Source organism: Felis catus, chromosome A2, assembly GCF_018350175.1.
Source record: "Felis catus isolate Fca126 chromosome A2, F.catus_Fca126_mat1.0, whole genome shotgun sequence".
Lineage (NCBI taxonomy): Eukaryota > Metazoa > Chordata > Mammalia > Carnivora > Felidae > Felis > Felis catus.
In genome coordinates, this window is record NC_058369.1 from 109,555,567 (window position 1) to 109,572,516 (window position 16,950).

At 36.7% G+C, this 16,950-nt stretch overlaps 1 protein-coding gene across 3 annotated transcripts in view; it reads left to right on the forward strand.

Moving 5' to 3' along the window:
* BZW2 (basic leucine zipper and W2 domains 2) overlaps positions 1-16,950 on the forward strand; it is a 63,428-nt gene that overhangs the window by 29,524 nt on the left and 16,954 nt on the right. For all 3 annotated transcript variants that reach the window (XM_045052445.1, XM_003982820.5, XM_006929231.4), the window contains 5 exons: positions 1,681-1,857; positions 6,415-6,518; positions 8,915-8,980; positions 12,547-12,682; positions 15,717-15,826. In XM_045052445.1, coding sequence (XP_044908380.1) covers positions 1,681-1,857; positions 6,415-6,518; positions 8,915-8,980; positions 12,547-12,682; positions 15,717-15,826 — 593 coding nt within the window. The remainder of the gene's footprint in view (positions 1-1,680; positions 1,858-6,414; positions 6,519-8,914; positions 8,981-12,546; positions 12,683-15,716; positions 15,827-16,950) is intronic.

Here is a 16,950-nt window from a genome sequence, read left to right on the forward strand (position 1 = left end):
TTGTAGCTTTTTTTTAATGTTTATTTTTAAGACAGAGACAAACAGAGTGTGATACAGGGAAGGGGCAGAGAGAGAAGGAGACACAGAATTTGAAGCAGGCTCCAGGCTCTGAGCTGTCAGCACAGAGTCCAACATGGGGCTCAAACCTATGAACAGAGATCATGACCTGAGCCGAAGTCGAACGCTTAACCGACTGAGCCACCCAGGCGCCCCTGAATCCTCAGTACTTTTTGTAAAGGGTGGCAAAGGGTCATGAGACCAAAAAGACTGAGAGCGTCTGCTCTGAAGCTATAAATATACACATCTAGCTCATGATATATATTAAATATTTTAAGTGCCCTGGAATAACTTACCTTGTAAAAAGAGACGTCCCTCCAAGAAATAACAAGTGTTAATGTAGATGTGGAGAAAAGGAAATCCTCATGAAATGTTGGTGGGAATATAAAGTGGCACAGTCACTATGGAAAACAGGTTGGGAGTTCCTCAAAAAATTTAGAACTGAAGAAAACTGAACTAAAAAAATTTTATCTGAAGAAAATGAAAACAGTAATTCAAAAAGATATATGCGCCCCCATGTTCATTGCAGTATTATTTACAATAGGCAAGATCTGGAAGCACCCTAAGTGTTTATTGATGGATGAATGGATTAAACAATGTGGTATATACATATGTAATAGAATATTATTGAGCCATAAAGAGAGGGAAATCTTGCCATTGGAAACAACATGGATAGACCTGACGGCATTATGATAAATGAAACAAGTCAGAAAAAGACAAATACCATATGATCTTACTTAGGTGGGGAGTCTTTCAAAACAAAACAAAAAACCCCAAACTCGTAGAAAACAGATGGGTGGTTGCTGGAGGCAGAGAGGGAGGGGTGGGCACAATGAGTGAAGGTAGTCAAAAGGAACAGACTTCCAGTTATAAAATAAGTAAGTCCCAGGGATGTAATGTACAGTAGTTAATGATACAGTATGGTATAAGAGAAAGTTGTTAGGAGAGTAGATCTTACAAGTTCTCATCGTAAGAAAAAAAGATCTAGCGATGCATGGTGGTGGATATTAACTAGACTTATTGTGGTAATCATTTTGCAAAATATATAAAATTGAATCATTATGTTGTATATCTGAAAGTAGTATGTCAATTATAGAATTGATATATTGATGATTGAAACTAATGTTATATGTTAATAATAAAAATAATTTTAAAAAGATATGTCCCTCTTTGTTTCCTCCCTCCTAACCTTTGTTTATTTATATATTCTCCTTTATTCTTAGGCAGTTGTCCCTGGATCATTTTCTTTATCTCAGATGAAACAAAATTTTAAGTTTTGATTGTTCTACTTTATTTTTTTTCGGATGGTTAAGATTAATAGATTACATTGACCTATTCTCTGAATGACATAAATGATCAGTTATTAATTCTATTATGTATTAGATAGAATTAATGTGTTTTTTGGCACCTCTAAATAGAAAGTAAATTACTTGATTTAATAAATGTTTAAACAAGGGGTTTAGAACATCGAAATCTAGTAGAAGAACTTAGTTGTCTTCAAACTTTTAAATAATTACACTGTCAAATAAAGAACAATAAACCAAAGAAATGCATAGTTGCTTTTGGGATAGAATGTGTTTAAAAAAAATAAATAAAAAAAATAATTTGTAACATTTATTTTAGATGAAAAAGAGAAATTCGAACCCACGGTCTTCAGGGATACACTTGTCCAGGGGCTTAATGAAGCTGGTGATGACCTTGAAGCTGTAGCCAAGTTTCTGGATTCCACAGGCTCAAGATTAGATTATCGCCGCTATGCAGACACACTCTTTGATATCCTGGTGGCCGGCAGTATGCTTGGTAAGCCATGCATTATAGCTTCTTCTTTAGTACTTTAAATTCCATTGAAATAGTTTCTTACAAGATAAAATCTTTATAAATTTACATTTATGAGAGTTGGTAAAAAAAAATGCAAATGGGAGTCTCTATGATTTTTACCTTGTTTACCATTTGGGATGGTAATGTGGCTGTAGAAACAGTTATTTGGTAAGAGAGGCACAGAAATGATGGTTTTTGTTAATGTTACAACACAGCTACTTTGCTTTATAGCTAAAGGACAGCTTCCCCATGTGTCCCTAATTCAAAATGTTTCTGGAACAAAGTCTGCTTTTGTATGTCACTAGTTTCTTCCAGTATATTTAATTAACCCCCAAATGCCCTAGCACCCTTTCCCTTAAAGCCCACCCTTTTTCCATGCAGTGAAATGTAACCCTCCGTTTTTCCTTAAATTCTGATGAATCCAAAAAAATGTCAGAAATATAGTTTAAATCTGGTTTTTTAAAATATGTAATTGTGAGTATATAGCTAAAAGGATTAAAGGTAGAAGTTTGAAAATTATTAAAGTTAGTTTCTTTTTCTTTTTTTCTTTTTTTTTTTAATATGAAATTTATTGTCAAATTGGTTTCCATACAACACCCAGTGCTCATCCCAAAAGGTGCCCTCCTCAGTACGCATCACCCACCCTCCCCGCCCTCCCACCCCCCATCAACCCTCAGTTTGTTCTCAGTTTGTAAGAGTCTCTTATGCTTTGGCTCTCTCCCACTCTAACCTCTTTTTTTTTTTCCTTCCCCTCCACCATGGACTTCTGCTAAGTTTCTCAGGATCCACATAAGAGTGAAAACATATGGTATCTGTCTTTCTCTCTATGACTTATTTCACTTAGCATCACACTCTCCAGTTCCTTCCACATTGCTACAAAAGTTAAAGTTAGTTTAAAAGCAAAATAAAAATAATAGAGCAGGGGCATCAAAGTAGAAGGCTTTTCTAAGTGACATGGTGTATTGATCTAAATGTTGATTAGGTATCATAATGACCCATTGTTCCTCTCATGTTTATTCTTAGAACTTAGTTTGTGTAATCAGTTTGTGTGGTAACCATAAATCACTAGAAGTGGTCCAATCCTCTAGGCCAGTGATTTGCAACTACTGAGGGGACATTTGCAAATGTGTGAAAGTGTTTGGTTGCTATAAAGACTTGGTAGTGGAGGCATACATGCCACCTACTTTGCAAGGGGAATTCAGTACAATGAAAATTTGCCCTACCCAGTGCGCTATCAGTGCCTTTCATTGAGAAACACTGTGTAAGCCAGCCTACTTTAGGACAAAGTGTGTACTTTCATCCATTTTGAGGTATAGCCACATTTTAATTCCTCCTTCTGAGAAATCTTTCCATTTTGGTATGCGGGCTCTAATTACTACCAGGCTCCCTTTTGATCTGTATTGCTGCTTTATTTTTTTGTTGTTACTATTTGTAAAGATCTCACATCATCACTGTGGATCATTCAAATCCAAGCATAAGAACTATATGTATTAGGGGCGCCTGGGTGGCTCAGTCGGTTAAGCGTCCGACTTCGGCTCAGGTCACGATCTCGCGGTATGTGGGTTCGAGCCCCGCGTCGGGCTCTGTGCTGACTGCTCAGAGCCTGGAGCCTGTTTCAGATTCTGTGTCTCCCTCTCTCTCTGACCCTCCCCCGTTCATGCTCTGTCTCTCTCTGTCTCAAAAATAATAAATAAATGTTAAAACAAAATTTTTTTAAAGAACTATATGTATTGTGTTCAAATCCCATTACCTAGAGACAACTGTTATTAATATTTTGGTTAATTCCATTCTAGAAATCTCTTTACCTACATATGCTAATTTTTGAGAATGGGATGATATTATACAAATAAGATACTCTGTATGACTGTTTTGTATTTATTCAGCAATACGTTGTTGCCTTTCATACTTATGAGTGTTACCTTGAATGATTTCGAAAAGAACCAAAATCATACTGATTTTGAATCATATTTAATTTGTTCCTAGTTTCATTGTAAGCACAATATATAATCAGTATCTCTATACACATAGCTTTGTACCTTTATCTAATTATGTCTTTATATATTTAGCAAGGGATAAATGAATTGAAGAATAGAGATATCTATGTCTATCTTTGTCTACCTGTCTATCAGAGAGGCACCAGCCCTCAAAAAGAAGATTCTAATTAACATTGTATCGAAAATGGTGTTCTGTTTATCTACACCTTTAGCAACATTAGGTACTCTTATGCTTTTCAGTTTTTTAGGTGTTTGCCAATTAGGTAAGTGATATTTACATTCAAAATTTTTAAGTTAATAGTGAAGTTGAATATTTTCTGATGCAATGATTGGCTTTTGTATTTCATAAATTACGATATACTTTCATTGGTGCACTGCTAAATTCTGTGCAAGTCTTCATTGAGTTTTGGTACTTGCCAAAGTCACATGTGACTGTATAAGTCAATCCTATAGACCTTTTTCAGTTCTTCGTGCCCTCCTGGCCGTACTGCTGACCCTCCTGTCATTCTTGAAATGTTTACTTTCTTCCCCTACATGAGACCATGTGTTTCTCTGAATGCCTCTTACCTGACTCTTGGGTTTCCATATTACTGCCCCCATATATCTGTTAAATTATCTGTATACTTTGCTTTGATGATCTCAAAGCGTCATTGACCATCTATATAAGGATGATCTACCTCCATACATCTAAGAAGGTAAGGCCAAAGGTACGGTAAGACTTAGGAGCACAGCCGGTAAAACCCCCAGGTACCTACCAAGGCCAGACCTTTGATATAATGAATAAACCCAGCCAGGCACATTCTTTTTATATAAATATTTTGTTTACTTATTGAGTATGGGAATTTTCTTAACACCTACCCCAAAATTTACCTTCTTCCATTGTTCTTAAAACAATAGTCATCTTGGCTTTTCAGTTGTGTTTTTTGAAGAGTAGATACAAGAAATATTTTTCTTTTCTTTTAACTTACATTTTGAGGAAAATAGCAGGCTCACCAAAATTTTAGAAAGGGCAATTAATTCTTATTCCCAATATCAGAGGGAAAAAATTTTAATGCAAGCTGTAGCAATATTATTCATGTATAACATGTTTTGTATAAGAATACAATTTTTAAAACTTACCTCTAAGAGAAAAGACTATAGATTTAATTTCAATTATATAACTAACTTCTGTCAGATAGGAGTCATTAGCCTGGAGTTTTTAGAAGATTATCACCTTAATAAAATTTTGTTCCAGGTGGTTGTTTTCATTACAGAGGGCTAATTAAATCTTATGCATAAATTAATTGCATGAAAATAGATTCCTGAAGGAGCTCACTTTTCTAAAAAGTAATTTGCTTATGAAATGGTATGCTGGGATCTGAAAAAGTTTGGCTAGGTGTAGCACTTTTCATCCAAAGATCTGAAATCACGAGTTAAATAAAGGCAGTTACATAAATGCATAAAGGAAGTAGCTGGTACAAGTATATATTCTCCAAATATGTGTTGAGTATATGGAAGACATTAGTCTAACTTGGCTTATTCAAACCTTCTAGAATCCTACCCTAATTATAATGAAGTACAATCAGAAAACAAAAATACCTAGTATGGCTTCTGTTCTTCTCATCAGCCAGTGTTTCTAATGGCCATGATTGAAACTTACAGGAGGAGCCTTTGAATGTAGAAAGTTGAGTCATAGGAAAAAAATGCATTCTTTTATGCTAGTCCATTTATTCCATGATATTGTATAGGCCAAAGGGGAAAAAGACGATAGAGAATAAAATACACTTTCCTAGCCAACACAGCTGCCTGATGACCAAATGCAAATGGCGAGCGGTCGAAGTGTATACTGTTCAACCCTGCATGGATAATTGGGCTAGTGGAGGAGGGAACAGTTTTAATACCTACTCAAGTAGAAACCAACAAGGTCTAAGGGAGCCTGAGTAGCTCAGTCAGGTAAGCATCCGACTCTGGCTCAGGTCATGATCTTGTGGTTCATGGGTTCGAGCCCCATGTTGGGCTCTGTGCTGACAGCTCAGAGCCTGGAGCCCACTTTGGAATCTGTGTGTCCGTCTCTCCCACACTTGCACGCTCTCTCTCTCTCTCTCTCTCAAAAATAAACAGACATTAAAAAAAAAGTTAAGAAACTAACGAGGTCTACAAGAGCCAGGTTCTGGCCGGTCTCACTGTTGGTGAAGTGGAGTCTGGCAAAATATTATCAAACCTAAAAAGTGAACCATGTCCTGATGTCAGAAACACCAGGAACTACATTGAGAATAAATGAGTCCAGACTTAGAATGTTAGGAGCCTGGTGAAGTCAAGGATCTAGAACAATAATCTCACACACTATGGTAGTAGTGTGAAATGGAACAACTAGTTTGCATTAGATTAGAAACATAAACATAACAACATATGTATCTACATGTACACCTCATACTATCAATTTTTATGTGATTCTTAGATTTTACCCACTTTTACTGTTTTCCTTGAGGTGCAGGAATTCATCTGCTCTGTAAATGTTCCTCTCATTTCAGTATTGTCTTAACTGTAATTACCTTTGTCTTTTCAGCCCCTGGAGGAACACGCATAGATGACGGAGACAAGACCAAGATGACCAACCACTGTGTGTTTTCAGCAAATGAAGATCATGAAACCATCCGAAATTATGCTCAGGTAAAGCCCATCACTGAGAGATTGTTGTGTGAGGAGGGAGACATCTGAACAGGATTTAGGGAAACCTTAGGTTCAGAAATTCTACAGGCCACTTTTTTCGGTAGAAATGTTAGAAAACTCTTGCACATATGAAAAGATACTCAATTGCATTCTTAGTAAGCAGTGGATATTAAAAGTTAGCTAAGGTAGATTTATATATATATGTATGTATATATATATATATATATATATATATATATATATATATATTATATATTTTCTTTTTTGCCTCTCATCTGTACAGAACACAAGGAATCAGAGGCTCACATAAATTCTGGTGAGAGTATAAATTGGTCCAAACTTCAGGGAGAGCACTTTGGCACTATCTTTCCAAACTAAAACTGCACATTCCCTTTGACCTAGCAACTCCACGTCTAGGACTTCACTCTCAGATGTGCTTGCATGTGTGTAGAATGACACATACACATACGATGGAGTTATCAGTGATGCTTGTAATAGTATCAAAGGTTGGAAACAGCATAGAAGTCTATCAGTAGAGTACTCATTAAAATTTTCTAATTCATATTAGATATGAATGTAGCTATTCATAGCTATATTAGCTATATTAGACTATCATGTAGCTATTAACAAGAAAGAGACAAGAAGATATTTGTAATTTGTAATATCTATGAGGGATTCATATCAGGATTAAATAAAAAAAAATGCAAGTCACTAGAGAAGAAGACAAGCTGCCTATTAGGAAGAGACGTAGGCATTTCAAAGAAGAGGAAACACAAGGCTCCCCCAAATCAGATGAAGACATAATCAAACCTACTAGTAATTCGGGAAATGGAAGTAAAATCATGATATTGTTTTGCATTTATTAGATCGGTAAAAAAATAAAATTAGAAGTCTTTAGGCCCTAATGAAGGTCTGGACGTTGCAGGACTGTAGAATGGAGCAACCTAGTAAACGTTAACACTATAGAGCTGAACGTACATGCATCATGAGTAGCTGGTTCCTGTTCTATCACAGACCTGTGTTAACAGCCAGTTGCTCTCAGCTAGACTACAAGGGCAAGTACTAGGACTCGAGTGATGGTGTAAACTGGAAATCAAATTTATTGGATCTCAATACCATTTATTCTTTTTCCTTATTGCATACTACTGCCCTGCCTGGGCTACTATTTCCTCATAAAGGGCAGCACTGTAATCTTTACTCTTGTACCCCATCTTGATCACATTAGGGGATAATCTAAACTAAAAGTTTTAGATGACAGTGTATTATGTGTATAGAAGAAAAAGGAATTAGGGGCACCTAAGTGGCTCAGTCAATTAAGCATCTGACTTTGGCTCAGGTCATGATCTCGCCTTTCATGAGTTTGAGCCCCCACGTTGGGCTCTGTGCTAACAGCTCAGAGCCTGGAGCCTGCTTCAAATTCTGTGTCTCCCTGTCTCTCAGTCCTTCCCCCACTCACACACTCTCCCTCTCAACAATAAATAAACATTAAAAAAAAGAGAGAGAAAGGAATTAGATTCAGAAATCGTTTTCAATTATAAAAATAATATTTATGAAAATCTCTATTTAAATAAGAACACTTATTATTCTATTCAGGCTACCTTGACAAAATACCATAGACTGGGATTTCTATAAAACAATAGAATTTCATTATTCACAGTTCAGAAGGCTGGGAAGTGTACATTTAAGGTGCCAGCCAATTTGGTTCCTGGTATAGTCTCTCTTATGGCTCTTATAAGGCCATCAGTTCTATCAGGTTAGGGCCCTACCCTTATGACCTCATTTAACCACCTCCTAAAGTCTCTACTTGCATATAGTCACATTGGAAGTTAAGTCTTCAACATATGAATTTGAATACATTCAAATTCATGTGGGAATACAAACGTTCATTTCACTTAAATAAACAGCCTAGAATTCCACTGACACACAAACCCTGTTTGTGGGTTCTAACTAGATGGGGTGGGGGGGAGGCAGTAATCCTTTATTACTATGAAGTTATACCAAGTTTTGCTTGTCTTCTAAAGACGTCTTTGTGTCCTCCCAGAGTACAATGTGTCTGAGGTCTTCTCTCTCCATCGTATCCATGGTCTCTGTGATTATATGTCACCCCCTTCATTTCCTATTGCCTTTCTCTGCATCTCGCAGGTTTAACATTATTGTGTTTTTATCAGTGTTATTTTTGGTTTCTCACATGTTATACTTTTGGTTGAATTTCTTTTATTGTTATGTACACATTGATCACATTTCCCCCCTTGTTATAAGTCCTTTGAAATGCTTACAGTTCTTTTACAGTTATCTTTTTACTATAGGGCCATGTTGTGATGATGGTGACTTTCTACACTTCCTATTGTCTTTTAAACTTGTTTACATAATATTGAATGGTTCTGTTTTATGTTTAGGTCTTCAATAAACTCATCAGGAGATATAAGTATTTGGAAAAAGCATTTGAGGATGAAATGAAGAAGGTAAAAATTCAAATGTAATGCCTTACCTGTTTAAAGTAATGAAAGGGAGAGGGATGAAAATAGTTCATTTACACCGATAGTGCAGAAGTGCCAGGGACATAGTAAGTTTTTTAAAAATGTTTGTTGAATGAATGAGTACAACAGGTCATTAGCTAATTGCTATAGGGGAAAATACACGATTAGCCTAGATTTTGTTCATTCATCTTTATGTAAGACCACATACTTTGCTCTATAGGAGTGGTTTTATAGCATCTGATCCTTGACCTTGCAGAGCTTAAAAATAAAAACTAGAGTTTCCAAATATGCAAGAAAAATAAATATATCAAGGGGGAAATCTAGATGTGGTGATTTAAGCAATTAAAGCATGTGAAGGAGTATATGGCACAACAGCTAATACGCAGTAAAATTCTTTAATTTTCACAAATACAGTCTGGCAAAGAGGATAAAAGCACATCTTTGGAGATAATCTGTGGGTGTAAGTCTCAGTGGTGTTTCTCACTGTAAAAAGCTGCAGTAAGATGCCATACCTTAGGATTGCTGTAGGAATCAATGAGATCACATATAAGGTACTTAATAGAGTAAGTGGCCTCTAGTAAGTAGCAAAATAAATAGTAGCACCTCATTAAAGAAGACCTCCTTTCTGTCATTGCAACATGTTCCCTCTTGAAATTTGTAACTCTTGTGTGTGTGTATGTATGTAGCACTCACTACATTAACTTGTTACAGATTTGCATGTTGCTTAATGATTATTTCCAATTTTAGATAATCTGCTAAATTATAAACCAAGGGAATAAAGGAACCATAGCATCTACTTTACTACTTATTCGCTTCCCCATGTTCAACGCAGATCCATACATCATAAACATTTGACAGTAAAATCCCTTTTTAAAACAATTTGCATTCTCTGTGACTCCATTTTCCCGTTTCTTAAGAATAGTTCAGCATGGATACATAAAACTGTATAAAGATGTTTAGGGGCGCCTGGGTGGCGCAGTCGGTTAAGCGTCCGACTTCAGCCAGGTCACGATCTCGCGGTGCGTGAGTTCGAGCCCCGCGTCAGGCTCTGGGCTGATGGCTCGGAGCCTGGAGCCTGTTTCCGATTCTGTGTCTCCCTTTCTCTCTGCCCCTCCCCCGTTCATGCTCTGTCTCTCTCTGTCCCAAAAATAAATAAAAACGTTGAAAAAAAAAATTAAAAAAAAAAAAAAAAGATGTTTATCACAGTTTGGAGAAATAAGCAAAGTGTGCATTAATGGGAGACTGATTAATTAAATTCTGGTCTGTCCCTACCGTGGAATACTGTACAGTCATGTAAACAATGGAGGGTAACCACATGAATTGATTGGGGAAAATGTCCATGATAAATTGTTACGTGAAATAGGTGCGGAGCAGCCATTTGGTAGTTTAACTTCAGGCAAATTACTTCATTTCTATCTGCCTCAGTTTACTTTTCTGTAAAGTGAAGATCAAGGCTGGTGTAGATTTCAATACACAGAAAGTATTCAGAAAAATAGCTGGTACCCTTGGCAAGTTTCAGCTGTCATCAATGAATAATTCAATAAAAACAATACATGTTCACACATATAGTTATTTATATAATATATAGAGGTGTATAAGTACATTTAAAAATCTGGAAGGACACATCAAATAGTTATTAATGAACACAATAACAGTTATTAATTCTAAGGAAGCGGGATTAGAGAGGAAATCACATTTTTATATTATTCTGTAGTGATAGATATTATTCTACTAGCATGTATTACTTTTATAAATATGAAAAAAAATTAAATGGAAAAAAATGTCCATTAGATTGCTAGGTGTCTAGAAAATAACAAGCACCTGATTAAACAGAGAAATGGATGTAACAGGGAGGGAGAATGTAAAGCTTTAAATGGCATTTTACCACTTTTGTCTAATAATACCACTTATGCTTTTCTTAGCTCATTTGTAGCTTGAAAATTTCCCTACTATTTTATTCACGTGATGTATATGTATGCTTCAAGAATGATTTATTTTTCATAGTATATCCATTTTAAAGGGAATATTCTGAAATACAGGCAGCATCTGATTTTAATGTTGATTAATATAATTGATCAATGAGAATATGAATTTAAGAAAAAGATGTAACTTTTGCACTATTTTAATGAATGAGAGTATACTGATGGGCTTAAAAGGTAGTGTTTAATATTTTATTTTGGGAGCCATTTTTCATTGTTCACTTGAATCTGAATCATCTTTTCAATCAGAGGGAAAGGCCAGATTGATACAAAGTGTCTATGATTTTGTCAGTTCTTTTACTGTGTCCCATTCCTGGTATTCCCTGGAGCTTTACACACTGATACTCTCATTCCCTCCATGTTTTTTATGAACTTTGAAGGTGGCTTTGTTTTTAATTCACTGACACTTGAATAGGCATAACCTGGGAGTGAAATGGACTAGTTTGATTCCAGTTCTGCCACTTACTCATTACTCATAATACAAATATTTAGACTCACATAACTTCTCTGTAATGTAATAATCCTTTAACTGTCAAGGATAGTAAGTTAATATTGCCCTACCCACTGTACAGAGTTAATGGCATTTCATTGGTGCAAAGTAATGAGAAAGTGAGCAAGGCCCCAGTAGTGATATTGAGCCCTGGGGATCTCAGTAACATGCCTAAGAACTGATGAACTAGAGAAAATAGCCTGGAATAGAGTCAGAGCAATGTGGGGGGGTGAGTAGCCTTAAGAAAGAGGAGGGTACTCCACATGACTGAGAACTCATAGAATGAAAAATGGGAAACAGGGTATAATCACCTTTGCTTTGGTTCTCCTTTAACCATCCTGAGGTTGCTACTTTCTCAATTGCCCCCTCTGAAATTGCTCTTTCCAACTTACATCAGAGGGCTTTTCTTTCTTAAGAGGCTTTGTCATATCCTCCATTACCTCATCACCAGGGCTGCTAAGACTGCATGCTCTAAGAAATACCGAGTTTGAATCTTGTTATTTTAGAAAGAGCAGCAGAAACTTAGAAAACCCCTTTCTCACGCAAGTCTTGTTTTAAAGAATATTATATGCTCTGAACTCAGAAAAATATACGCTGATGTCAAAGCTTAGTGACTTTCCCTGTTTTTTGTGTGTGGAACGATGTAACAAACCCCAAGAAAATGGGTAGCTATAGTATGGGGACAAGGGCACCCCCAACACTGAAAAATATGAAGGACAATAATATATTTCAGTAAATGTTCTGCTCATTATGTAAAACTTACCCTTTCTTCTGTACAAAGTCCAATGTAAATTTTTTATGTAACCTATTCACACCATTCTCCATATGTCTCTTTTTGTTCCCGTGGATGTTATCTACAGCTACGCGTAAGTGAACTTGGAAGCAAGGAACTGTGCCTGAGAAAGTCACTTTCCTTAGCATCCAGTTTATAAGTGAGCACGCGCATGTGTTTCTGATGGGTAATACTTACGCTGTGCGTACGACCGACTCGTCTGCCATTCAGCCATGCATGTACCTTGTCTGTTATTTTCCTACCTTAGTCCTTTGCTTTATAGACCTGGTTTCTTTTGTTTGACCCACAGCTTCTCCTCTTCCTTAAAGCCTTTTCCGAAACAGAGCAGACAAAGTTGGCAATGCTGTCGGGGATCCTGCTGGGCAACGGCACCCTTCCCGCCACCATCCTCACCAGTCTGTTCACCGACAGCTTAGTCAAAGAAGGTAATGACGCTTGCGTTTTCTTACCTGTCATGTGTAAAAAGACAAGTAAAGCCACAGATGATTAGAAAAGTCCCGGCAACTCCTCTTAGTGTTCTCTCCTACCCACCCATCATCCGTATGAGCGAATGTGTGTATGTCTTTAAACAATAAGAATTGTACATGTTTACTGGAGGAAACTGGAAGAAAAAATATGCACACTTGTACAACACAAAAACTATTAATGAACTGAATTTCAGGGTGTAAGGCTTAATGCCTGGATCAAATACCCTGAAGTGGATGTCGTCCAAACTGTTTCTCTCAATGTAGTTGCCACTGGCATATTTTGTTGGGAGAATGCTTCATTGTACTTTGTGGGGCACTTAAACTGCCAGGCTCTAGCACCCACCTCTATTTAGTGTAATGAAAAAAGGCCCCTTCATGTTCCCAAATGCCCCCCCACCAGACTGTTATTTCGCTGGTTAGGACCGTTCTTCTAAACCGTTACCTCTCAAAGTCTTGTGTTCGATGTTCATTTTGATCCCATTTTTAAGATATTCATTATCTCAGTTTTAGAAAGAAGTCCAGATGGTGGCATCGAAGTCTCGCTTTAATTTTAAGGCAGTAAGAGTTTGATAGGCGTATATACAATCACTTGGTTATGGAATAAAACAAAAGTGGGCTCTTGGAGGAGGATAATGATATTCGAGTTATAATGCAACACAAAACAAAGAGTTATTTTTTCCTTAAAAATAAAAGAGCTTTTGTGAACACATCTGTTTCTTCTTAGAACTTAGTTTCTCTCCTACAAATGTTGAAGTCCCAGCCTCGTTCATGCCTGCAGTAAAATGGATTGTAGTTTTCTTGTAGCTGAGAAAAGAATAGTAAATTGAGAGTCGAGTGATCTTAGAGATTTTCTATAGTTTTGGGCTTAATATAGCTCAGATTTATGACAGTTCAGATTCTGTAATTGTCATTAGTGTGTTGTTCATATTGTGACATTTTAAAGTGTTTTCCTGAAGAGGATTTGATACTCCACATCTTATTTATGATGTGAGCCATTTTACCCTCAGAAAAACACAAGATAAAATGTAAACAGTAAATGTTAATTATGTTAGATTTCCCTAGCCTTCATAACAGAAAATAATTGTCTTTCTGCTTGTATTAAAATCCTAAGTGATTTCTACAAATTCCTCAAATAATTTGATGGACAATGATGAAGCAAATATTAAATATTAATGGTTATAAAATTTAGATAGTGGGTGTAAGTAACTAACAGTGTTTACAGTTCGAAACACCTGTTTTATTGTCCTACCCATAGTGGGTTTTGGGGGTTTTTTTTGTGGGGGGTGTGGGGGGTGTGTGTGTATGTGTTTGTTTTGTGTGTGTGTGTGGTTTTTTTTGTTTTGTTTTTTTTTACTCATTCCTCTGCTCATTCGAGTGAAGAAATTTGGGCAAAGTTTGTGTTTGTATAAATGGTATATTGATTGAATGCTCTTACTTGCAACTAACTAGAAGATGGAACTCAAATTGCTGTGTAAGAAATTTTGTTCCATATAAGAACCTTTATTTCTTATGTCCAAAACAATAATATTCACGTCTTGGATATTTTCTCCTGTTATTTCTCACTACCAATCATAGCATTATCAACTTTATTCCAAGTATGGTTTCCCTGGTCATTATACGATGTCTGCTGGTACAGTTATGGGACATCCTTTCTTGTTTAGATTCAGTGGGAGAGTACTTCTCAACATAGAATAATTTATCATGCCTTCAGCTGATTGGCCACCATAGGCCACATGACTAGTTTTGGCCCAGTAGCAGTTGCCAGGGAGGCGCCCTGGGCAGATGGGCTTAAAGCGAGGACTCTCGACTAATCATTGCAGAAGGAAATGGTACCAGGACTTAGACTTGAAGTCACCTGGCCTATGCAAAATGGAAATTCTCTTAGGAAAAAAAGGGGGTGTGAGGGATTGAGGCTGCAACAGTGAAGACTTCAGAAAAAATCAGTTTAATATTTCAGCTGCATTTTAACTTGGAAATTTAATAAATGTAACATTAACTTGGAAATTTGTAGTGTTCACAGAGGAACTGTCTTCTAGCTATCTAATTACTTATATTTGGAAATAAATCCTAATGTCAATATGGATATGTAATTGAGTGGTTTTCTGATTAACATTAGCTCTTTTAGTAATCTCTTTTAAAATATCCAGAAAAGACTTCAGTTTGAAACAGCATCAGTATTTTTATAGCTTGACTCATGAGGTTTTTTTTTTTTTAATTTTTTTTTTTTTAACATTTATTCATTTTTGAGAGTGAGAGAGACAGAGCATGAGCAGAGGAGGGTCAGAGAGAGAGGAAGACACAGAATCAGAAGCAGGCTCCAGGCTCTGAGCTGTCAGCCCAGAGCCCAACACGGGGCTTGAACTCACGGACTGTGAGATCATGACCTGAGCTGAAGTCGGACGCCCAACCGACTGAGCTACCCAGGCACCCCATTTTTTTTAATGCTTTTTACAAGAAATAAACTTACAAAGTAAATATTGCCTGTTCATCTATAGCTTTATTTATATCTTTCACTATTAATGCATTTTGCCTGGTATCATTTATCAGCACGTTAATTAACGTGCTGCCATTTCATTTTTATGTCTCAAGATTTAGTTGTTATACTTCAGGATCACTGTTACAGACATGAAATACTGGTGAACCACAGGTGAAAGAGAAGCAAAAACAAAACAAATAAAAAAAACTAGAAAATACTGGGTTTTCAATCTGTTTTGAACCAAGGTAAAAATAAAGACACCGTTACTCCAGGTTGGAATTAGGGAGTCTCACTTTGAAAAACGTTTTAACTGTTTTTCCTTTTCTTTTGAGTAATGGAAACAGAACTGTGCCTAAAGAGCTATCCATTTTTCCTCTGTACCAAATCATGTCTTTGAGCAGCAGACTCCGTTCGGGAAACCGAGTGAGCAGCTTGGCCCTGTCTGTCAATTACCGGTGTTTTTGCTTATTAAAAGAATTCAACTCTCACTGTTTCTTTTTCTGTTTCTTTAAACAGGCATTGCAGCCTCATTTGCGGTCAAGCTTTTTAAAGCGTGGATGGCAGAAAAAGATGCCAACTCTGTTACCTCTTCTTTGAGAAAAGCCAACTTAGATAAGAGGCTGCTTGTAAGTGTTGTCTGGATAAGGGGTTGATGTTTCTGTCGTGGCTTTGGCAATGCATGACTGAAATGCTTGGGTCTGTGTTAAATCAGAGCATGGTCCCTTTTATTTCTGTATTACTGGCAGAGGGAAATTCATTCCATTTTAACATTTATCATATAAATGAATGGAATCAGAAAATTAAAGAGTCATAAGGGACTATTGTGATTTTCGGATCTGGATATTTGTTGAGATTATGTTAACATTGATCAGAATTAACCTTTTTTTTTTTTTTTTGTAACTAGTAAGTATGCAGATTTAACGTTGCAATATGATAAAGTGCCATCAGTCTAATTAAACATTTCTCACGTGTTAGTTTGGAGATGGGTGATACTAATCTCACATACGTATTAATGTGTTAACAGAATAAGAGTTTAAACAGAATTCCTTGTTTATACCAAGACACCATGGAAATGACTTAGCTATTTAAGAAAGCAAACAAATTTGTTATGGTTGATTTGAAGCTCCCACTATCACAGTTGCTTGATTATGTTTTTTATTTCTCTTTCTTTGTGGTTTTCGAAAACAAATGAGGAGAAATATTTTGTTCTTAATATTTCTATCCACTCCCTACAATTTCTTTCTGTTAGAAGTCACACATGTGCAAAAGACAGAGATTTCTCCAAGTGACATTGCTCTTCTAGTCTAGGACAAAGTCTAAAATTGAAAGACGCCCCTTGGGGCGCCTGCCTGGGTGGCTCAGTCGGTTGAGCGTCCGACTTCGGCTCAGGTCATGATCTCGCAGTTCATGGGTTTGAGCCCTGCTTTGGGTCCTGTGCTGACAGCTCAGAACCTGGAGCCCACTTCCGATTCTGTGTCCCCCTCTCTCTCTGCCCCTCCCTGTCTTGCACTCGGTTTCTCTCTCTCTCAAAAATAAATAAACATTAAAAAAATTAAAAAAAAAAAAGAAAGAAAGAAAGACACCCTTGCCATCTTCTCTTCACCTTTTCTCTCCTCGGTTTTCACTTCCACTGTGTTTTAGTGTGCAATTCTGTCTGTCAGTCCAAGGGATTACTGTAAAATGGGCTCCTCCCCTCAGAAAATCCGAGAATAATTTTAACTGTAAATGCTTTTATTCTCTATCTCTTCAA